Genomic DNA, 25,426 nt, shown 5'->3' with positions numbered 1-25,426 from the left:
GATATTTTACATTCTTACCAAATGGTTTGAAAATAATTTAATATAATAATTTATCTAATTACCTGATATTTCAAACTTTGTATTGAATATAGCTAGATCTTTTTACATGCTCACTACAGTCCATAATTTAGGACATCATACCTGTTATTTTTAAAAGTTCCTTAAACTTACTTTTATGAATTTTAATGACATACACACGTGCACTTTTTATTCCAATAATTTTAAACTGTGTTCTCCTCTTTTCTTTTCATGACCAGCTGTTACCTCTATTCCTGACACATCAAATTGGATGCTTTGAAGCTCTGTTAGTTTTCCAGTTCATTAGTATGACAAAAATGAGGATCTAATGCTAATCTCTGTGGCACTGCATTTTTCATTTTCCTTTTACACTTATGGTCATTCCTTGACTCTGGAAGTATGCCAGTTCTTTATCCAGTTGAGTATTACTTCCTTACCTTCCTACTCTATTCATCAATAATGTTTTTGGTACCGGATTAAAATCTTCCTTGGAATCCAAGCGAATAATGTATACTTCTTTACTCTTGTCCATTTTTATTGTCATGTGCTCAAAGGACTTAAGCTGGTTTGTTATGCATGATTTCCATTTTGGTAATCTTCACACCCAAATATTAAAAATTCTATTTGCATGGAAGGTCTGGGCAGTTTACCAAAATAGAAATGTTCCTCTTTTATTTTTAGATACCTGTCACAGTGCCATAAGCATTATTTAACATTTTGCTGACAATAAAGCAATGCATTTGGTATTGTACCCAATGCAAAAATACATTTTCACCTTACAGAAAGAAACTACAGCCTAATAGGGAACAAAGTAGATTCCATCAAGACTTGAAAATGTCATGAAACATATATTTTACACACAAAGTCTGCCAATCAACGTTTTACATCCGTTACGGTTTCATAAAGTACCCTGGGGTGCGACTCTGTAGCGATGTGAAGACAACAAAGGAAATATGAGTCTGCAAAAATGTCACAAACACATTAAATCTGAAAAGTGCCCATTAACTTTGATGGAAGAAGAATTACTGTTCCAACCTATTAGGCTGTTATATATTTAGAACTGGAATTCCTTTAAATTTCCTTGCCACTCAAATCCCTATGAATTCAACAAGGTTTTATGGTGAAAAGAAGATTTGAGAAGATTTGAGACTCTAGCCATATACTGTTCTTTTGACTTCGCTGAAATTTTTGTGGGCATATTAAGGGCAATACAGACTTTTGTTAATAATACTTTTTTTTTATTCCTTGCATATGTAATTTTTTTTGTGATTTATCAGTTGATACAGATTTTAAATGACAACAAGGAAAGAGAAAAATGTGAGTATCTTCTCTTACAGCTGCATGAAATCAGAAGAACAAAGCCAGAGTTTGGGACTCTCCATGCAGAGTGAACATAATTGAGTTCCATTTGCAAAGTCTGGTCCTATGAACTTGACCACTACAGCCAACTTCACAAACTGGTGGTCACCCTCAGACTCCAGCTAAGAGGACTGGTTCTAGAGCCATGCCTGTGACATATTGCTTTTACCACACAGCCTGACACGTCCCACCATTGCTTCCTGAGGTGTTCTGGCCCCTGGTGATTGTGCATCATCCCAGTTACCTCTTGGTAACCCAAAGGCTCTTGAACCACACCTGATCCATTGTAACTATGGCACCAAATAGTGAAGTGACAGAGTTGGCACCTCCTTCTACATAACCATGGGGATAGAATTCCTGGCATATTCTCTGTCCCTGACTTCCAAGATGAGACATAGTTTGTAGTATATGTTTGGGGACTTTACCAGTCTCTGGAACTTCAGCGGTTCTTCAGAAAAAAACCTTGTGCCTCTAACCATTAATTTTATGCTATCATCAGCACACATTCTCTTCTAATTTAGGGCTCCCATTTTGAAGTAATTTATTCTGAAGAATGTATCTCAGGCAGACCACTGTGAATCTCCACTTGTGACCTCCTCTCCTATGAATACTGACCATTTACTGCTCTCTTTTTTATCTTTTCAGCAACTATTTATCCATGCAAGAAGTTTCCCTTTTATGCCCTCATTGTTCAGATGTGTTGAGGGTCCTGGAGCCTGATGTCCTTGAGGAACCTCTTAAGGCTCTCCAGTCCCATGGAGTTCCAGTTCTTACTCTTACTCCCAGCACCTCTGTCAGCATTGTATCAGATCAAACCTTCAGGATAACCTAGCCATTGCTCAAGTTTAAATGCACCAAAAAGAGTGATGTAGCAGATACTGTTTTGGAATCTACTTGTGATAAGTCCTTTCTGCTTTTCTATACATTTCTTTCACATTGAACCAAGAAGCACAATCTTTTTAACCACCTTTTCTGAACCTTGTCAAAGGCTAACACTAGGCTTAGGCTGAAGCCTCATAGAATGCTTATGGCCCCTTGTATAACATTGTCCCTGGGAACCTCTGGATTCCTGCTCTGTATTTCCTAAGAGTCTTTTTTTTCTACCATCAGCCTCATCAACCCCTGTTAGCTTTCTGTATTTTCAAACCTTAGCCTTAGCTCTTAGGACTAGCCCTAACCTGAGACTGGATGTATATTACATTCAAATCCTGCCATGGGCTAAATAGATCATTCTTAAAGGAGAAGGTAGGAATGTAGGGTTAGTCTCATTAATGTTCTGACAATCTAATGGCACAGATTACCATATTAGAAATAATACATTAACAATATGGTGTAAATTGTAGTATATAAAATTCTTTGTATTTATTCAGTTTCTCCAGTGCTTTGATCTCTTTCTGTATGTCCTGCTGAGTCCTAAGGTCAGTAACTTTCATCTTCCTTAAAAAGACTTCATCAGAAATGAATGTGTTGTAAGTCATTGGCCTTCTGTGTCCCTTTCTGGAAAGATTTTGATGTTCACAGTAGGACTTTCTTTTCCCTCTGTTTTGGGATCTGCCAGGGTTTTCTAACTAGAGTCTGCATCCTTCTCATTGCTAGAGTCTGAAATTTGCTCCACCGCCTTCCACAGCCCTTTTCAATGTCAAGAAGCAGTGTTACAGTGGGTAGTCAGGCTTTTACAATATAAAGTATCCACAGACCAAGCCAAACCCAGTTAAGCAATACCTACCTAGACAATTGTCATACACTGACAAAAAACAAAAAACAAACAGAAAAAACCACAAAAAACCCAAAAAAACCCCAACAAAACACCAAAACCAAAAAACCCAACCAAAATAAATCAGCTCAAGTCAAGCCCAGACAGCGCCTGAGACCCTGCACTGTCAGGTCACTACAGAGTCTTGGGATTTTTTATAGTATTGACAAAATAATTTTTACTGAGCTACTTCTGAATGCACTGAAAAGAGCAGCAGTGAATAGTGTCTTATTTTACCAGTAAGAGGTCTTTGCTTTGCTGGGCCTTTTCCTCCATCTGGGAATAAATGCCACACTCTTTCCAACTAATTTTCCTCAGTTTTGCCCCAAGGATAATTTCAGGGCAGACTGAACACCCTTAGGTTACTCTTCCATAATGTTCTCCATCTTGACTTGAGGAAAACGACTCTACCCATTAACCCTTACATCAATCTAAAGCCCCCCCTGTCCTTCCTTGCACTTCCTCAGTGGTATTTTTTTTCATTCTCACCTTTCCTTTAGACATTCAATTTAGGAAACCCTAATTCTAACCTTAACTCAAGACTTTTGGAGATCAAAGTAGACTTTGACAACGTCATTATCCCCTTATTATCCATGTCCTTTTTTGCTCCTTTGAAACACTTTTATCAGAATTGTAAAGCAGTATTTTCCTCAACAGAATGCTAACTCTTCCCAAATAAATCAGAACTATTCAGTTGCCCCCTAATTCTTTTCCTGATCATGGTTTCTAATAATTTGCCCAGTACAAGTCAGTCTTACATTCCTATCATTTCCTGGACTTTCCTGAACCATTTCAAGGAATTAATGTCACATCTGCTGCCTTCCAGGAGCACAACAATTTTAAGCAATAGGTTACACCCAGCTATAAGTAATTCAGCTCTTTCTCCATGGAGTCCCTTGAGAAATTTAAAGTGATTACTACAAAGTCACTGGAAATTTTCACTTTATCTATTTATTCAATAATATATTCTACAGTAATTTCTATTTCAGACTGATCTTCAAGTGGGTCCCCACCAAGAAGGGTTCTGGTTTGTAATCTTCCCAGTTCCTTCCCCAGCAAACACCAGTGCAAAGGGCTCACTTAGCTTCTCTGGAACCACCTTGTCCTCTCTGAGTACTCTTTTATGCACTGAAAACCAACTGGCCTTAGAAATTCTGTCAGAGATCCTGCTTCTGACATGTTTTGTAGAAAAGGATTACTAGTTTAGGCTCCTTTTTTAGTTATTCTTTAGATGCTTTTTGATCTGCCTTATTATGATTTTACATTTAACCTGCCTGAGTTTGTAACTTTCTTCTTGTGTCATTTGAACATGACTTCAGTATCTTCAAAAATGTATTTATGCTTCTAACAACCTCACTTACCCTTCTGGTTAGTTACACCAGCTTCCTTTTGCCCTTTCTGAAGTCTTTCTTCAGAGAAACTATGAGTTCTGCACCAATGTCATGCACTGATGGGTCAGCAGAACCCAAGGGAATGGCTCAGTACCGAGGCCTCTCTCCAGCAGTCAGTTGTGACGACTGCAGCGAGCATCCACAAGTCAGAACAGAAGGAAGGTGTAGGACTCTCATCAACTTCACCTCAAGGACCTTGTGTGCCTTGGGGAACTCAGCTGCCAGTCAGGCTCGTAGGGCCCATTGCTCAGAGCTGCTTGTCTCAAGCATACCATACCTCTGGGTACAGAGGAACTGACCATCTGGTCTGGGAAGTCTGTGTCATAGATAAGACTGTCCAAATAGGGCATTCAATGACTTTTCAAAATAATAATGTGTAAAAATAATAAGCTGGGATTCCTCTCACTTCCTTTCCAGGGTATTTTTTCAGACTTCTGTTCTAAGGTTCTTACTGCACATGTTTTTCTGCAATCAAGTTCGGGAGACTTTTGAAGAAGAGCTTAGAAAAAGCAAAGAATTTCAGCTCCCAGCTGAAATTAGAAAAGTTAGAACTTTTGTCCATGCCATGGCACTTTCCAAATGATGGAAACCAGTGAGAAAATGGGAAGCTTGGGTCTTGCCTACTACTTTAAAAATATCGTCAAATGTGAAATAAACACATAGGATTGAGCCATTCTGACATATTCTAAATTTCGGATCAAAGAGATAAGCTTGTCACATTGGGGTCCCATGGAGGAGATATGATTCCTGAGGCTTTGATCATCTTTGGTTGATCCTGAGTCCTTCAGTGGTTTATATCCCTGGAATATATAGTCATGGTTACAGGATGTTCCTCCTTTAGTATGCATGGATCTCTGCCCTGCAGAAAGTGAAGGATTTTAAACTCTTTTGTGCAATCTCTAGCAGTGAAGCACCACTATTATGGGTGGGATTTCTCCCTTACCAGTACACTTGCATTTCCAGCATTATCCATTTTGAACTATAGCTGTCTTATCTATCTTTGTTCTATGCATTAGTATTTGCCAGCAGGTGATCATGAGTAAAAGAGAAATTCTGTGCAAGCAGTTGTTACTTCTGACAGGGCTTACTTGGTCCTACTACTGTTGAATTATCAGGAGAATAGAGCAGAAAAAAAATTTCAAAAAACCCTGTTTGATGCCAAGTGGAAAGATAAGACTGCCTCCATCACAAAACCTTTCTTTACTGGATACCTGATGAGCTACAACTATCTAAATAAAAATAGCTTTATTAGTATTTCTTACAACTTCAGGCTTTGAGAATAAAAGCATTAGCTCGTACAGACCATAGTACTTCTCATATAATCTGAAGCTCATTTCATCAGTTATCATCTTCCACTTGTCATCTCAGAAAAATTGACAAACTCAATCCAATGTCTGTTATTGACTGCAAAAGCTGCTATTTTCCTGGTAATTATCTTAGTTCATGCCACAAATCTGAATTCAAATGCATAATTCAAATTCTTTTGAAGTTATGTGGGTCTTAGCTGTTTCATTCCTCTGCATTATGCTTGGCAAATTTAGGTCCTATTTAACATTTCTAATGAAATTAATGATGAAATTATACTTGTTAATCTGTTCCATAAATACATAATTTTGGAGTACGAATTTACTCATGGAAGCATGTTGTCATCTCCACATAAGCAAGAGACATGAATCATCTCCTTTCCCCTATAAATTCAAATTCAATTTTATTTACTTTGTGATTTTAGAGGCTTTCAAAATCACTCAGTTCACTATTAAAAATTAGTACAATTTACTTTTCATCTACAAAGTCCAAAAAACCTGTTAACTCACATTTTCACGCTAGCAATTACTGGCTCAACTTTTAAGTAAACCATCAACTATCAGAAGATCAGAACCAAAATCTGATCAGGATTTTTAAAAAATCAGGACTGGTAATTGTGAAAGCACCATAAAAATAAAAGCTTTGATAAACTAATAGTATAGTTAGTAATGGAGAGAGCAATGGAAATGAATGTTTGATAAATTGCACTTTAAAGTTTATCTGGTGTTGCATTTCTTTGCAAAATTGAGGGTAAAATTATTTTCTTATTAAAAACGATTTTCTAAATTTGGAATCAGAATAATGTCAGAGAGGCTGTTCTAATATTAAGAGACTGAAAAAGTCTTCTTCTTTATATTTTTTATAATTATATAAAATGTAGAAATACAGCATTCTAAACACAGTAAACAGTAGCCATTATATAAAGTTAAATGTATTTGGATGAGAATTTAATTTTAAATTAAAATTGATCTTGAAAACTAGGAAGTGTTCAAAGATTCCTGCAAATAGGTGACATAGTTGGCATGTTGAAAAATAATAGAATGATCAGCTTAGATTAGGACAAAGCACAAGACTGTAAAAAACTCTCAGTGGTAGTATAGTGTTTATATATGTTATATATGTTTATATATATTAATATATTAATTAATATATATTAACATATATATATGTTTATATATGTTATTATAAATTTAAAATTTAAAAATTAATGGTAAATTATAAGTTATAAATAATTTTAAAATTTCTAGCTTAAAGTTGTGGAAAGAGATTTTAACTCAATAGAATTTTTACTTTTCCTCTGTAGTTGGCATGTGGTATTAATTGTAAATGCTTGGATATTAATGATTATTTTTCTCCTGACTGATAAAAAGTTAAGCAATGTAAAGGAGAATAACCTGAAATGGGGTCAGAGTTCCAGGTAATTTTTTGAAGCTGATTTCTGCAAATGAGTCACAAGGAATTTATCTTGGAAGCATAGGAAATACCACAGACTACACAAATCTAAGACTCCATCATGCTACTGTCTGCCTGCTGAAGTCAATGTAGCCATTGAATGAGATACACTAATGAAATAAAACATCTGTGTGTGTAATTTCTTCCCATGCTCTAGGCAATTTATGTTTGTTCTGTATTCTGAATCGTGAGAGCTGATACCCCTCATACATTTTAATATTTTCTAACATAAACCTTGCTATTCTTATTATTCATATAAAAGCATAATCTTTTTTTAAAGGTCCTGTTTAGCTCTTGTCTCTAAGATGTCTTTCAGACAAGAGTTAACAGGTTAATTATGTATCAAGAAAATATTTCCTTTTATCATTATTATGTGTGTCATTTTATTTGTCAGTGTTTTGTATTCAAAAAAGGGTAAATAAAGACAAATGTTTTACATAATCATAAACATTATAATGTCTCTTAGGGAAGTATATCATCTTATCTTCATTTTCCTCTAACATGGCAGCATCTAATTGCCTTCATCGCCTTCCACTGTGGTGTTTCTCCTGCTGAATGCTTTCCAATCCTGGTAACAAGAATCCTGGATACAGTATTCAATAGGTGCTGATGGAAACGCCTCATCTTACAGTGTTTTCAAATAGCACAGAAAACACAAGTCTCTATTTAGTTTTATTTTTAACAATGTTGCTTAGAAAATAAGAATTTCACAAGTCTTGGCCAACAAATCTATTTCTTGGGATTCTTCTCAGGACTGGGTTTATGTGCACTTGTCCACTAGAGAGCAGGCTGAGACCAACAAACCCGTTTTGTTCTTGTCATAAACTGACTTTGAACCCAGGTGTCTTAATGTAAATCGTTAGTACATTAAAGCAATGCACCTTCTAGCTTCTGCTGTGAGTTAATATACTGCTATCAAACTTGATGGATATAGCTCGTGAAGCTTGGTGACCTAAGGTGGTGATAATAGAGTATTCTGGAACCTGGATAACATTCTATTCTGTCACTATGGTTTTCTTGCTCTGGTGACATCAACTAATTTGTACTGCTTTACAGGAAATTTCTGTATCCAGCTTTTTTAGCCACAGTCTCAGATTCCTTACACTGCTCTTACTCTTCTCTGTCAGACTGAATTTCTTTCAGAGACAAAATACTGCTCGATATTGATTTCATTGTGCTAGCTAATTTCAGGTTCTTGTACTGAGATCAGTTGAAGTGTCGTTCAAAATCTTGACGAATTTTGTAACACAAAATGCACAAACAAAATGACCCATACATTCACTCCCAATAGGAATCATCTTTTTTCTAATCCTGTAAAAAAATGTCAAGGTCAATTTAATAGGCATAGAAACATTTTAATCCTAAATAGTTGAACTAACAAGAGTAGCCAGTTTTCACAAAGCCTCTGACAAAGATTTTTGGCCTCTTTCGTATTTTGCTTGTGTAAGACATTAATCTTCTGGGGAAAAATGCTCAACCCAGAGGGCATACATACCAATTGAGAGATTTTGAGTTCTCCCTGTTACTGTCTCTGTAGAACTAACTGATTTTTTGTAGAAGTAATAGTGAGCTTTTTAGTTTACTTTCCTGTAAAATAAGAATATCACATTTCAATTCCCTTTTGCTTCCTCAGTTTTGAAAAAAAATAAAGTACATTTGTTACTTTCTTTGTCTTCCTAGGCTGTTGTGAGGGCTGGCTTCAAGAGACAATTTTTCTTCAGTACTTTGAACCCTAATAATATTCTGTTATATTCTGAAAAATACGAATTGGAAATATCTAACCAATGCCAACCAATGCCCATCTTCCCTTTCCATAATCTATAACTCATCTGCCTTTGAATTCCTTAATGATTCCTGTTTCAACGATTGCATACTGCTCTTTGCCTTCTTGACCTAATTCTCTATTTTCTATAGCACAAAACTGCTGTGACTCCATGCTAGAATTCCCCATTTACCATATGAAGTATGCCACCCAGTCTTTGCCACCCAAGTCGGTGTCTTCCTAGTGTGAAGATGGTTGAGGATTTATTTACATGGGTTTAAAGTTGCAGTAGCAACATAAAAAATATAGATAAAACCTGAAAGATAAAAAATAATCTTAGAAGGAGCAAATGCTCTTCTTGGGTTATTTTAGCCTGAATAACTCATGTTTGTTTGATGTAAACAACTAAAAGCATAATCTCATAATAGGAAAGTGCCAGGAAATCTTGAAAGGAATCATACTGACAACTCTGCTTATGAAATAAATTAGGTTTACTAAGAATTATATTTCCCCTCATATCTACAGAGGGAACACAGACTTCCTGCTCTTCGAAGCTGGGATGTCAAATGTATTTCCTGACAGCTCAATTTTCATTATTGATAAGTTAAAGTAGCATGGCTGTTAGCTGCTCTTCTGTAATTAGTTATTAGTCTTCCTTAGTAGGAAGAGATTTAAAGATGTCACATATAATAGTGGCACCTGAGCTCCCTCTGCACTGCTGCCACTCAGGATGTTATAAAAAGAAGGCTTTATTCCTCCTGTTCCACAGTTTTCTTGGTGCTACATCCTAGGAATGGAGAAGTTACTGAGGAACAACACTCATCACTGGTGTCTATTTGGATATTTGGTGTCTATTTGAGTCATTAACCACAACTCTCTGAGTGTGACCAGCCATCCAATTCTTTATCCACTGGGTAGTCCATTCATTGTAGCCATATCTTTCCAATTTAGAGACCAGGATGTCATGCAGGAGTGTCAAATGCTTTGCACAAATCCAGGTGGATGATGTCAGTTGCTTTGTCCTTGTCCACTGATGCTGTGACCCCATTGCAAAAGGACACCTAATTTCTCAGTTTGGCAAATGGCAAAATTTACCATTTGCCATTGGTGAAGCCATGTTGGTTGCCACCATCTGCCTCCACATTTTCCTTGTGCCCTAGCATAGCCTTCAGGAGGAACACTCCATGATCTTGCCAGGCACAGAGGTGAGACTGACTGGCCTGTAACTCACCAGGTCTTCATTTATTTCCTTTTTAAAAATGAGGGGTTATGTCTCCCCTTTTCCAGTCAGTGGGAAACTCACCAGACTGCCATTCCTTTTAAAATATGATGGAAAATGGCTTTGCAATTTTATCTATTAATTCCCTCAGGAGCTAGAGATGGATCTCATCAGGACCCATGGACTTGTGCACTTTCACGTTCTTTAGATGGTCTTGAGCCTGCTCATTTCCTACAGTGTGTGGATCTTCCTTCTCCCAGACCCTGCCTTTGCCTTATGAGTTTTGGGTGGTGTGGCCAGAAGTTAAGACTGAGGAAAAAAAAGTTGATGAGTACCTTATCTTCCTCCATTTCCCATGTAGCCATGTTTCCTATTGCCTTCTGGAGAGGGCCTACATTTTTCCTAGTCTTCTTTTTACCACTGACATACCTGTAGCAGCTTTTTTTTTTTAACCTTGATGTCTCTGGCCAGGTTTATTTCTATCCTATCCTATCCTATCCTATCCTATCCTATCCTATCCTATCCTATCCTATCCTATCCTATCCTATCCTACCCTAGCTTCCCTAAACCTGACTTCTGGCTACTTGGATAATGTTTTTGTACTCCTCCCAGGCTACCTGTCCTTGCTTCCACCCTCTATAGACTTTCTTTTTAGATCTGAGTCCAGGAGCTCCTTGATCATCCATGCAGACCTCCTGGTATTCTCATTTGCCTTCCTCTTTGCTGGGATTCATTGCTCCTAGGCTTGGAAGAGGAGGTGATCCTTAAATCTGGACCAGCTTTCATGGGCTCCTCCCCCTTCCAGGGCTTTATCTCCTGGTACCCTATCAAGTAGATCCTGGAAGATATCAAAGTCTGCTCTCCTGAAGCCCAGGGTAGTGAGCTTTCTGTGCACCCTCCTTGTTATCCTAAGGATCCTAAATTCCACCATTTCATGGTGACTGCAGCCAAGACTGCCCTTAAACTTCTCGTTCTCCTTCACCAGCCTATCCTTGTTGGTGAGATCAAGGTCCAGCACAGCACCTTTTCTTGTTGGTTTCTCTACCACTTGAAGAAGTCAGTTATCATCTAGGCATTACAAGAACCTCCTGGATTGCTGGTGCCTTGCTTTCCTGTCCCTCCAGCAGCTGTCAGGGTGGTTGAAATCCCCCATGAAAAGTACAGCTTGTGAACACAAAGCTGCTCCTATCTGTCTATAGAGAATTGCATACTCCATGTCCTGGCAAATAGCAAACGTTACTCACAGAGTAACAACTTACACACATGCTACATTTAGGAAGAGATCTTGCTTACCAACAAAATTAAAGGAGTCTGTTTGCAAGCAGTAAGAAAGTGGGGAGAAGGTCTGAAACCTGGTGTTTCCCCAAACTCAACTTAGTTTGCTTTCATCAAAATGGACAAAAGTTGGAAGATGCGAAAATTTAATATACAGTGAGCCAAAAATAAAAGCATCTTGACAGATGGTTATATATTTATCATGTTTTTCAAATTTGTATCACTGCTCATTAATATCAGCATCTAAAATATTTGTTATCGGCTCTGATTGTTTATTGACATCTCTACAGCAAGGTCATGATAATCCATGCTCAGGTCTTTCACCTACGAAATGACAGACAAACAAAATAAAACCTATAAAACACTACCTGAGGAACCCCATGCTTCTAGTACATCCTCCTTCTGTGGAATAAAAGATGAATGTTTAAGGACAGGAGTAGAGTGTCAGATACAAAATGAAAATAAATTCAGATTATATGAGTGCATGCTTGTCTTAATAGGGGCTTTGACTGAGAGCACTCCAGTTCTGTCACACAGATCCGAATGGTTCTAAAACAGATGATGGGTCCAAATAAACTTTGAGATCACAGCATTAAAACAAAGTTAATGGAGAGGAGGATTCAGACAGCAGATTCAGAGAAGGAAGGTGCTGCTTTTGAAAAGCAGACAGCTGCCAGAGAACTCTTACGGAACCTATCGGGCAGCAGGACTTCGTTCCGCGCTTGTAGGAAGTCAAGTTTCCTGTCCTCAGCACAACTTTATGTTTAGACCACAAGGTCCTGGCCTAAAGCTCACCTAATCCAGGTGTGACTTTCTCTAGGTGTCTCTAACATCATAAACTAGTTTTGATGTGGCCATGAAGAAAAATGCTCTCATGTCCGGTACCACCTCCATAGCACATTGTCAGAAGCGCAGTCGCAAGTTGGCCACAAGAGAAGTTTGTGTATAATTAAAAACAAACAAAAACCAAAAAACAAATAAAAAACCCAAACAAACAAACACACACAAAGAAACCCAACCAACCAACCAAACAGGAAAAACCCAAAATGTAGATAGGTTTCCAGAAAATGTCATTTGGCAACACTATAGGAGTCTACTATCTGAAATTCTACTAAAATTTTTCCTTCTCAGGCCATATATCACTGTTGTATTATTAGAAATGCTGAATGTTTTTGAGGAAGAAAAGATAGAAGAGTTAATAACCTTTGCAAAAATTTTTTAAAAATTTACATTGATGGATTTAACAGATGGAGATGTAAGAATAGTTTCAAATTATTACAGAAACTTTCTTGCTAAGCATGACAACAATCACTTAAGTTTTGCTTTCAAAAACAGTATAATTCTTATGTAATTTAATATAAACTTGGAAACTGCACTTCAAAATTAAACATCTCAGTAATTCATAATATAAGTGATTCATAATATAAATTTTGCAGTGTGTTTTTTTTATTCTATTATGGAAGAGAAAGGGAAAAGAGCAGGAATCTTTGTTTTCTTTTTGAGAAATGGGCGCTCTAATATTTTGAATTTGGTTCTGCCTGATTTATAGATATTATCTGGAAAACATGTTAAATTCAAAGGAAGGGAATAGTTTGTAAGAACTCCTCATCAGTGTTCACAGAAAACCTGTAATTTACTGTGTATGATCACCATGTAAGCACTGCTTTTTTAGAGATTGGTAGTTGTGATGGTTTGTCCTCAGAATCTTATTTATGAAAAATAACAACTTTGGCATGGTAATTGTAGCACTATTAATTTTAATTCATATTTCAGGAGTGCAGAAACACATATGCAGATAGTAGGAAACTTTTTAAACCAAATTACACTATTTTTTCTCCAGATTATTAAAAGTGCTCTTTAACTCTCTTCATGATCAGCCATAATCAGGCCTTTCATTTCATCTTCAGGCTTATGCTTTCCTGAGTGATGCTACTTTATTTAAATTTCTTTTATTTTGCTCACATCTAAATTGATCCTTTTCATTCATTAGCGAACTGCACATGAACATTTGTTGTCCATATGAAACTGTGATAATAGAAGTCTTGAACACAGAAATAGTATGTTTTCCCTCTCTTGAGGGATGGAACACTTGTCAGTTGAAATACAACAGGCTGCTTTTGCCAAGTTTTGTGGTTATAACTGAATAGGACTTTCTGTGAAATTAAGTAACATTTTTATACTTGATTTTTTTTTTTTTTTTTCAAAAAAAGCTAGCGGGTACAGCATTATAAATATAAAAACATATTAGCAGTGCATTCCTCTGTTCTGATCACTGCAGGCTCTTTTGGCTTATCATCAAAAATAACTATGAGTATGGCAGGGTCTTTGACTTAGACATCTTCTTACACACGTTGGGGTACTACCTTACCTGGCATAGTAACTCTTGCAGTTTCCTATGCATATGGTTGGTAAGGGGGAACTGTAAAGACAGACAGCTCCTGGGATAGGACTATGTACCCAGTTGCCCCCAAATGTTCTTTTTTTCCCTGGCCTGAAGCATCCTCCTAGCTGAAGATTTCTGACCAGGCTGCAGGAAGACATTATTATCTCAGCCTTACCCATTGACCATATTCAGGCCAATTCAGCACACATGCACCGTGAGCTGAGTGGCTCTCACGCTTAAATCTGCTCTCAAAACCAAGTGTTTTCTTTTTGTCCATCGCTGCTCTCACCGACTTTGTTGCACCTGTCACTGCCTGAGACGTACTTGTACGGCTGTGTTGGGGCAGTTTTCACCTGATGTCCTGCGGCCCTGTGGAGATGCATCCCTACCCTGCTGCCTGTGAGCACTGTCCCCAGGGCAGCCCTGCAGCAACCCGACAGCTGGCTGAGGCAGCTCCTCGTCGGAGAAAGACAAACACACAATACCAAAATTTAATGTTCATTATTACACCACTCATTTTGCACTGTAATGGGATGTATGTTTTGGTTTTTGATTTGTTTTGGTTTTTTTCAGCTATCTGAACATCTTGGGAGACTTAGAGAATCTGATAGCAGCTGGAGTTGTTAATAAACTCATTTTCCACATTAATTTGTGGAATGTCATATCCAGAGATCAGAAAACCAATTTTTAGACATTTTAATGCTAATGTCAAGCTTTAATAAGTAGCATTTACCTCAAAAGCTTGAGATGGGTGAAAACTTGTACAGCAATGTCAAAGCTTAACATTTGAAGCAGCACTTGTCAGAAAACTGAAAACTACAGGAGCACATATTAAAGTAACTCGTGTCAAGTACCGCGGAGACTCACAGCGTCCCCACGGTCAGCGAGATCAGTTTTCGGGCACAGGAGGTGCACTAAGAGCACAGTGGCCTCCGCCCAGGCTGTCCGGAGCTTTTCGGCTGCCGCACTCAGCCCGACCGCTCAGTCCCGGAGCCGCGACTCGAGATGGCGGCGGGGCACCCGCCCACCCCCACTGCGCCCCTCCCCGCCGCCCGCCCCTTTCCCCTCCTTCTGCCGCTTTGGCGCCAAGCGACGAAAGACACCGGCACAGCGTCGGAATGAACGGCGAGCAGCCCAGCCGCCACCTTAACGGGTACGCTGCCCTAGCTCGGCCCGCGCCTGGGTTCGTCTGTCCGCCGCTGACTGAGGGGGGCGGCGGGTTCCGCAATGCCGTTCCCAAGCCCTTTCCCGTCAGCCGGCGGTTCCCCCTTCCATTAGCACCGTGCTCTCCCTCGCCCTCCCGACTAACTGAACAACTTTCTCCCTCCTCGCCCGGGCCGCTCCCTCCTGGGAGTGTAACCCCTGGTAGCGGCGGGCCGAAGGGGCGGCGGGACCTTAGTGCTGCCGGCTGCGGCCTGCGCCACGCGGCCGGCTCAGGCGTGTGAGGTGGGGAGAGCGGCGGCTGCCTCCACGGGCACCGTCCGGATGCTTTCGGGGATGCCGGTGGTCACGTCCTGGCTGGGGGCTCTGGGTAGGGCAGGGTAGAACGGGAGAGGCAGCGAGGCCCTCGCTCCGCACCTGGCGCTTTGTGGCGGTCAGGCTCCGCCGTGCAGGAGGGGGTCCCCCGTCGTGGGGTCTGGGGCATCGCTGACTGGTGCTGTGCGGAGGTTAAAGCCGGGAACTGGCGGGGGAGGCCTTCCTCGAAGCCTCTGAAGGCCCTGGAACACTGATCAGGCTGCCCAGAGGAGTTGCGATGCCCCCTCCCTGGCAGCGTTCAAGGCCCGACTGGATGGGGCTCTGAGCAACGTGGGCTGGTGGGGGGTGTCCCTGCCCATGCGGGGGTTTAGAACTGGATGATCTTTAAAGTCCCGAATCCAAACCAATCTGTGATTCTGTGAATTTTCAATGTGTAGGCTATAATTTTTCTCTAAGAGAAGTTGATTTTTCTCTTGCTCTGTTTCAAAATCATAGCTCAGCAAGGTGATCACCATATGTCAGTATGAGGGGAAGAATGATAAACTTCCAGTAGAGGAAATGCTGTGTTCATTTTTTATAACAGTGATCATAAGCAAAATTGTGAGCCTTAAGAGGGTGGTATTGAAAGCTATCATGAACATATACCTGTTGAGCTTTTGGGGAACAAGCCTATAGCTGAAGATGATTTATTTTTAATACATGTTTATTTACTTTTAACCTTAAATTATGTGAGTTGAATGACAAAATATTGATAGTTGATGTTTAGTAGCTTACTTGTGTCACGGTTTAACTTGATACTGGGGAAATACAACAGTACAGTTAGAATATAATACATGCAACGTCACGAGAAAAAAAAAATAAAAAAAAAGAGGGAGATGACTGATACCTGTCAGTTATCCAGTTATCTTATCTAGTGACCATCATAGTTGTCCTATGAAAATATTTGAGGTCATATATTCTGTTTTAGACTTCTCAACTAAGTTTTTCATTAAGATAGACTTTTTAGTGGCTAAGTGAAATGTCTTCCTTTTTCAGATGGTGTAACAGCTTACTGGAAGCCTAGATGGATGAAAAAGAACTTAAAAGGGAGGCACTATTCTCATAATTGCAGCATCTTTTTCTCTGTTTTCCTTTGAAATACTATCTATGCAGACTTTTCTACAGACTACTAATCACTCTAGAATTTAAGGACATTTTTTTCCATTTCCTCTTGTTTTGTGTTCATGGCTTTCACTTCCCATTATTTGTATTTGTCAGTTCTTAAGAGTTATCACAAGGGTAAGCCTTAATTGCCTGTTTTGCAGCTAGCTGTAATATTTTCTAGAGCATCTTGCTTTCTTGCAATTCTAGAACTTGCAAATGGGTATAAGGAAGATGATCAGCACCCCCAAATCCATAAACCTGATTTTTCTGTATGCTTGACTGCTAGCCAAGGCCTTGGCTTCCGCTACATCAAAAATTAAGCATTTTGTACCCATTTCACACTCTTGGTTTCTTGTGCACTGAGTTGAGGGAATTATCTTGTCAAACATGGTGATGTTAAGTAGAAGTAATTGAGTAAGGGATTTTTTAAATGCTCTCTTTGATGCTAGCCTTCTGCTCACTTTTCAGATATACTTGTCTCCCTATGAAGTTGGTATTCTGGGGGACCTCCACTTATATACGATTCTGTATTTATGAGGAAAGTAAATAATACCTTTTGTTGTGTTTTGAATAAAAGGGTTGCTAGGGAACAATTTAACAAAAGAAGATCTCACCATCTCTTAGTTCTGAGAGCTGTTGTCTTTCTGGAGCCTTCCCCAGAATGTTTTATTTGACGTAGTTCTGCATTGTGTGGTGTGTGCCTCTTCAAAGACATCATTGTAACTGTCACGTAGTTGGGAATGTATTAAACTGTTCATTTAAATTCCACTGGTGTTTTGAATTTTGTAGATCTCCCTTTGTAAGATATTTTAAATAATGAGTTAAAATAGCTGAAGCACTTTCTTGGCATTTTAGTTAACCCGTTGAAGTTCAGTTTGACACAGAAATATGAGGGTATGTCTTTAATTTCTTATTTCTGCTGTGAGTTTCTTGCTCTTTGGACAGTTTCATTTCTGAGTAGAATATAGCTGTAGCTCTTCAATTATAATTATTCAAGCCAGTTTGGGAACTCTCAGAAGCTCATGTTTGGTTTGTGTATTTGACAACTGACAGTTCTGGGCACTATTTACAATGTTGTTGAAGTATGAGAGGTGTGATGGTTACCCTGAGAACATATGTTTCTCTATTCTTATGTTGAGATGATGGCCTTAAAGGTGATCCTCATTCAGACTAAGAACAAGCTGACAGTTGCTAACTTGCAGTGTACCATATATGAACTATTCAAAACCAGCAATTTATCTTTGTTAAAAAGCACCCTGTAGGTTTTTAAAGCACAATTTTATCATGTGCTGGCATTGTCTTCACTCAAGTAGTGTAACCTCTTTATGACAAAGTACTTGCAAGATTCTAAATATGCTTTTGGTCATAAAAATAATAATTAACAAAATACATGTCTTCTAATGCATTTTTGCCTTTCAAAAGTGCAGATACTAGTGTTGCTAGGAGAATTCCTGCTTCTAGCAGTTACCTATAGTGTATTTTTCTTTGTGGCTGTACATCACTAGAAGGGTATCTCAGTCTTCAGCTGTCGTCCTTGATAAGAGAAGCCTAAGAAGAAAAGTACTATGCCTTGTCTTCTGATAGTCTAGTTACTGTATTTGAGATGTGCCATTTTCAAGTGTTTTCAAGTGTAGCAGTGATAGGTGAGTGTTTGGGGAAATTTCTTTGAATTTGATCTTTTCTTTGAAATTTGCAAAACTTAAATATGCTGGGAGGGGGGAGAGAAAGAGGGAGATGTTTGGGTTTTTTTTTCTTCTCGTTGAGCTGAAAAGCACAGAAATTTCCCTGCTGTGTATTACACTGTCAGAGCAGTCTTTTAGCCATAAGCAGGCAAGAGAAAATGATGCATCATTTTTTTAAACTCCTGCCTTCTTCCAAATATACCCCCCCAGTGCAGGCAAAGAAGCAACCTTTTGTGACATTGTTACACATTATATTTAAGGAAAAACTTACTGAACTCCTCTCTTCTCAGTTTTTAGAAGGCTTTCATAGGACATAATCTCAAGAGAAACTTAGCAGGGGACTATCAGAATGGCCTCAGAATTTTGTGGCTGAGTGTTGTAACTAAAGGCAAACTCATGTCAGTAACTATGGGCAGAAGCAAATAACTGCACAGGAAGCTACCAAATAGAAATCTAGCGAGCACTTGTCATATGCAGAAGTACAAAAGAGCTTAGATTAGAGGCTTGCAGTTAGCACAGTCATCATAAAAAAGGTTTTTTTTGTTTGGGTGAGAAGAATGCCAGTACATGATATACCTGAATCTTAGAGATACACAAGTTGATATCTGTAAAGGATAAATTGCTCTGATTTTGAATAGCTTCATGCTCTGAATATCTCAGCCTTCTTATCTTAGGCTTGGATGCCTTTCCCCTGAAAGGCAATGTTGCATATATAAGCTCCTGGAAAGCACCTAGCACTTAATGGTTTTACAGTTAAAATACTAATGAATGTGTGGGCTTTGAGCAACCTGGTTGAGTGGAAGGTGTCCCTGTCCATGCAGGGGTCCTGGAACAAGATGATATTCAAGATTTTTTCCAACACAAACTATTCTGTGACTCTTAGCCAGATTCTGATCCAGGTTACTTAAAACTTCTGCATATTAAAAGAACACAATTTGTAATAACTCTAGCTATGTGTTGTTTGCTGATAGCTGTTTTTTTCCCCATAAACTAGTTTTGGCAATGAAACGTCCTGCAAAAAACGAGAGGATTATTTGGAATGGCCTGAATATTTTATGGCAGTAGCTTTTTTGTCAGCACAAAGAAGCAAGGATCCAAATTCTCAGGTAAGAAACCAATGTAAAAGAATAATGTAACCTAATCTATATTGCACATTGCATTAGATGCACATGTAGCACTTTCAGGGATTTCTTATTAAAAGTTATTTCAGCATGTAGCTATTAAATTTTTAACACGGTCAGCACCTTTTGTTACAGAAATTCTCTTATGGGGCCTGACCTCGTGTATAATTCTGTGTGTACATTTGCAGCTTGGAGTTTTTTATCTGAAGGTTAAAATAAAACAAGCATTTTGTCTCCCTTTTCCAGTAAATAGTATTAGAGGCAGATAAAACTACTGAAAGTTATAGAATATAATTTTTTAAGACACAGCATTTTACAAGTTTCTTTTCCTCACTTGTAAGAGTATAAAATATCCCTTCTGTTTGTTCTTGAATTGACTGGAGTTTTCTTCTTATTTAGTACCTCGCTCCGATTCTCCCTTCCCCTCTGCATCACTGTCTGCCCCCACTCTTTGCTTCTTACATGTGCCTCTCTTGAACAGCAGTTTGAGGCAACTGATACATATTTCCTGAAACATACTGTTCTGCAGGACCCAGTTGTTCTCTTAGAATTCTTTGTGTGGAAAAGTTTGGGAAGCAAATCCCAGAAAAGCCATAGAGTAAAATGCATGTTAACTGTCTGTTCCATGACTGGCTTCTGTACATCATGGCTCTTAGTTCTTTGAAAGTGATTCACTTGGAGCTAAATTATTTTTACCCAAGAGTTGTTGATAAACACATAGTGTGAATTAAAATCAGTACTGTTGTTGCTTCAATAAATCTAAAATATGAGCAGAAAACATAAAAATGGGACACTTCATCATTCTATAAGAAGGGTCCCTGTGCCGGCTTGAATTGAAGTAATAAAGGATGGGAGTTAAAAGGTCTGGTATCTTGGTGCACATTGGTCAACACTACCACATTCCTGTTCCACCTTCCATACCTTTTCTTTTTGCTGCTGTTGGAAAAGCTAGCATGAGGAGTTTAACTGTCAGAAATCTTCCACTTAATAGAGTTAATTCAGTGTCTGTTCTGCTCCTGGAACTAGGTGCACTTCATAGTTGGACAAGGAACAGTGCTGGCGGGCTGGAATGGGGACTGCATGACCAGAGAGAAGGTGGCAGGGTTAGGTACAATTGTAGCCTTGCTGAGTAGGTGGTGTGAGTTAGTATTAAGTGAAGCTTGCATCTCTTAATTGAAAAATGACTTTTCAGTTCTCATCTTTCTTGTTGATTGTTTTGCATGCTGTTGATACTATATAGATCTGATTTTATTTAGGTTGGTGCCTGCATTGTAAATTCAGAAAACAAGATTGTTGGAATTGGATACAATGGAATGCCTAATGGCTGCAGCGATGATGTGCTACCCTGGACAAGAACAGCAGCACATAGACTAGACACAAAATATCCTTATGGTAAGGCTTCTTGTGGCTGGCAGGTCAGACTTGTGACATCTGTGTATTTGAAAGTTCAGCTGGTAAAATATTGATCAGTTTTGCTTCCACTCATCTGATTTTTTTAAAGTGCCTGAATGCAGTACCTCAGCATAAAAATCTCAGTTCTGACAAGACATGAAAATCATCTTTATGAAGGACTGACTTCCTGGTAAAGTATATTCATAAATGATTTAGCCATTTTGGGTTGTGTAGTGAAAACCTGTAACTGTAATGCAGCTCATTAGGACACAGTTGGCAGTGTATGCAGGTGATTGCTGCTTCTGTGTGTTCATCTCTACAGAAATTACAGAGAGTATGTAAATGTAAAAGAAATAATTGAGTATAAAATACAGGCATAAAAATTGTAAACTCCAGTGGTTGTGGGAAATCCCAGTGTTAAGGTGTTGGTGGCAGAGACAATATATATTACAAAAGAGCTGAATATTTTTTTGTGTCAAAATACATGATTGCATTCTGTCGTTCCATGCCATTCTTGCCTCATCTGGTGTGCAGTGGGTCTACCCTGCTATGGATGAAGTATTATTTCAGCCTCTGATTTGATTCACTTTTACTAAATGGGCAAAAGGAATGAAGCACAAGGAAGGTTTCACAGTTAACACAGCTGAGTGCTGCTTTGGATCCTGTCTTTGCAGCAGGCATACTTATGCCTTCTGCAAGCCTGCTTTGAAGGGTTCTCTGTGCATCTTGGTGCACCTGTCCACAGGGCTGCACAGTTACTCTGTTGGGCCAGCCATGGCTTGCAGGAGGAAAGGAGACAACTTGCTGAGCTACCTCAGGCTTCATGCTGTAAGTGTGAATGAAGTGACATGAAGTCACTTGAAAGCTGCCCTGTGGCCTTGGTTACAACTGATAATGAAGCAGGGAGGGGAGTGTATGCTCTCTTTAGTCCCCCTTCATCTTTCTGCTTCCACAGCAACTCCTGGTGCACCTCTGTAGGTTGAAAGCAGTGCATCAGAAACCACAGGCACAGAAAAAGTGGGGTTCAGAAGCTCCTTCATCCTGTGGTGCATCTCAGCCTAGTGCTGGGCTCAGGAGTGACAGGGGAAAGAATCACAAAACTGAACAAGAGCCCTGAGAAATTTTCCCTCCTCCCTACATGGATGAGGAGAAATGAGTTTTCAGCTTTTGCAGAGACACCGACTGTTTTCCAGTGTACAGTATTTATCTCTGCATGCTAATTCCATTTTTTACTTGTAACTTCCAACAACTGGTCTGATACAGGAATTAGATTTGCATGACTGTTCCCTGTGTTCACCCAGAGCTCTCTCTAAAAAACAGTGTTCCATTTTCTGGTTTTCCATAGCACTGAAGTGAAAGATGATACACAGTGGTTCAGCACATAATTCATCAGTTTCATATTTGAGTTCTTAAAACCCTGGTACTTTGTTCTTGTTCACTTTACCAATTTATTATAAAACCTCTAATGTTAACTCTTAAGCTTGAGACAGTTTCATATTATTTTCCTAAGAGGTGTATTCTCAATGCTAGGGCCGGCTCCTGTCAAATTTTAAGTCTGGTCTAAAGCACAGAAGTACTGGTTTTACATACACTGATGTACTGGACTGGTACAACTGGGTATGACTGCTCTTTATTTATAGCATGTAGAAACAAGTGTTAGCCTGTTTATTATAAAGTACTGAAAACAGCATATTGATTTTGTTTGAATCCTTATGCTGCTGTAAGGTATCCATTCTGAACTAAGATCAGTGTGGGTGGTCTGCAGGATCTGAGTAAGTTCCAGGCACTCAAATCTAAGCTGACCAATTTAAATAGAAAATGCTGTATGAATTTATGAGGAATCTTTGTACAAAATGACCTGAGCATTTTTTCAAGCTAGCTCTAACTCCAACTCCAAAAGATGTGGAGTAAAGTAAAAAAATCTATTTCATAATGTTTAAAAAATGCACTAACCAACCTAACAGCCTGGAGAGATGTTAATTTCTCAGAGCTGGTCTAGCTACTGCCCTTCCCCCTAAGAATCTCAGTCTTCACCTCATTAAAAAAAATCACAACTTTGTAACATAATGTGTCTGCTGTGATGACTAAACGACCTATTTTGTAATTCATGGATCATTTAAACTCTAGCAGTTTCTTATTAATCTTGATAGCACAGTTGACAGACCAGACAAGTATATATAAAAAAATCTTCGGCTTTAAAAAGTTCTGGTGGATGCTAAGAGACAGAGAATTCCTACTAAAATCTCATTAAACTGTCATGTTTTCCTTTACGCTTTTGCTAATCATCACAGCATTTGTGTAAATTGAACTTTTTATCCTTGCTTTTTCCTGAGAAGCTTCTTCAGAGATGGTACAATAGTGCATTCCATTACCTTATCATGGGAATGCTCACGTTTTCATCACTAGAGCTGCAGTGTAGCTTATTAGATAAAGCTGATAATTGTGCAAGTACCACCACGCTAGCATGGAATGTGTCTTCTAGAGCCTACTTCATAGAATCATAGAATCATGAAGGTTGGAAAAGACATTCAAGATCATCAAGCCCAACTCTAATCCAACTAACACAACCACTAAAATATATCACATATCTGTAGTGTTAGAGAGAAGGGCTGGGGGTGGATATGAGTGCTGACCTTCTGGTTTTATGTACTGTTGTAGGTTAAGCATAAACATAAGCTCACGTCCCATCTGTTTTAGACCTCTCTGACTAGTTTTCTCCAGAGCAAAGCTTTGTGAATGGCTCACTCAAAGCCTGCTCCGGAGGGCAGGGTGGAAAAAAGGCTGCAAGAAAACTGTCATCCTGTGTAGATATAGACCTATAATGCACAGCCTGCTGAGATGGTATGCTTAACCCTCCTCCCTCAGGCTGTACTGGGGGATATGCAATGCATACTTTGTTTCATGCTGTGAAAATACCACCCTGGTGGGCTGCCAAAAAGTCATCTCACTTCTTTATGCACTTTCAACTGTGACACACAAAATGAATGTGTGGTGCCATGGGACTCTTGAGATGTGGAGCCTTGAGGGAAGCCAAGGCCAGGTGCTGGTACTGCTGGTGGAGCAAGAGCTCTGAGTAAGATGAACACAAAACAGTCTCTGCCAGTTTTCCTTGGGGCCAAGGTCAGTCCCTGGCTCTGTCTGTGTTTAGAAGCATAGACATAGCAGGGGATTGGACCCAGAGGCTATCTTTGCAGAAGTGTGTTAGATGATCCTGTAACAAATTTTTGAGCTCCAGCAGAACAGATGGATGCATTGACCCCACAGCTCTGATCAGATTCACTGTTTCATGGCTAGAAAACATCAATTTTCCACCCTGAATTTATTTGTGCTTAGTTTATACATTCTTGTGTGTGTCAGCGTTGTTCTTTTAGCTTTTTTTACTCAGTGTGATTAACCCTTACTCCTTTCCCCTCTTCCCTCTGAGCTTCGTGGTAACAGTAATCTTTTGAACTTTTGTTGTAATGCTGAACAAATCCTGTCACTCTTAAATTTTACTGTGTCTTGAAACTGGTTGGTTTGAAATCCACCACTGTCTCAGTTATCTATGTCTGCTGCAATATATACTGTACTTATCTAATCTGCATCCTCATGTGTCAGTTCTGCTTAGATAATTGTTAAAGAAAGGGTCATCCTTGATTAAAAAACCTGTATTTATCCATATCTAAGTGTAACTTCAGCTCCTATTGAAAAAAAGCATGAAAATGTGGTGGGTAGCGCTCACTTTACCTTAGATTCTACAAATGTTTGGAGAACATTGGGATGTTACAAGCATGGTGGTGTGGATCACCAGTATTGATACAGGATTTATCTTTCTAGTTTTAGTATATATTTTAACAATTCAGTAGGATAGCCTTGTTACATCAGAAAGCACTGGGTGTTTTGCAGTATACTGTTTTTTACAGCATAAGGTTAGACTTTTGTTGTTAAGCTGGAGCTGGCTTTTTCCAGGCTGCCAGTCAGTGACAGGAGTGGGGCTGTTTCTATACACATGAAAAAAATGGAAGGCCAATTTTGATCACCTACTTTACTAAGATGTTACTAAAAGCTCTTCCTGAAGTACTGTGTTCAGTACCATGTGCAGGAGGTTCTTAATAATTAGAAGAAATCCTGGCTTTTTAAGTCAAAGTGGGTGGCCTCTGTTTCTATTTGATGAATCCAAGGATTTTAGATGAATCCAAGGACTTGATGATGCTCAGTTTCTTCTTCCCTGATCATTTTAAATACTGCATTTTTCTCCTACTAATGCAAGTCTTCCCACTAGTGCTAGTTACTATGCTTCTGTTATGGCCTCTGTCTCCACTATAAACTAACCATCCATTTGACAACCAGTCTCTAATTAAGAGAGTTTTAAATTAAAATGACTGGCAAATTAAGAAGCCTAGGAGCAATAAAGAAAATAATGAGTAAACATGCTTACAAATATTTGTACAGGTTCAGATACAATAAAATATGTGCTGTGGCAAAAAGTATGCTCTAATTGAATAGTACCTGCTGTGTAAAATAAACTGTTATCAACATTTCCTCATGTTAGGATTATGAGCATTTTATCAATTTTTTAGAGAGATGAATACTTGAAAATATTCAGGCAAATGTTACTTTTGTAGAAGCTTTTATTTGGACAACACAAGAACTTGGTAAGACACTAGGAAGAAGTGCTTCTCTCTCTCCAATTGCCAGTGCAAAGATCAGGCTTCA

At 38.9% G+C, this 25,426-nt stretch overlaps 1 protein-coding gene across 3 annotated transcripts in view; it reads left to right on the top strand.

Annotated features, from left to right (window-relative positions):
- The window catches only part of DCTD (dCMP deaminase), a 55,655-nt gene that overhangs the window by 21,088 nt on the left and 9,141 nt on the right, over positions 1 to 25,426 (top strand). For 2 of the 3 annotated variants that reach the window (XM_071743254.1, XM_071743255.1), the window contains exons 1-3: positions 14,962 to 15,070; positions 19,213 to 19,324; positions 20,596 to 20,731. In XM_071743254.1, coding sequence (XP_071599355.1) covers positions 15,036 to 15,070; positions 19,213 to 19,324; positions 20,596 to 20,731 — 283 coding nt within the window. In that variant the 5' untranslated portion in view covers positions 14,962 to 15,035. Of the gene's footprint in view, positions 1 to 14,961; positions 15,071 to 19,212; positions 19,325 to 20,595; positions 20,732 to 25,426 lie in introns of those variants that run through there. The other variant, XM_071743256.1, reaches the window with a different exon arrangement.

This window comes from Heliangelus exortis, chromosome 4 (genome assembly GCF_036169615.1).
Source record: "Heliangelus exortis chromosome 4, bHelExo1.hap1, whole genome shotgun sequence".
In the NCBI taxonomy this organism is placed as follows: domain Eukaryota; kingdom Metazoa; phylum Chordata; class Aves; order Apodiformes; family Trochilidae; genus Heliangelus; species Heliangelus exortis.
The sequence above is the reverse complement of the archived record's forward strand: the minus strand, read 5'-3'. Positions and strand labels throughout refer to the sequence as shown.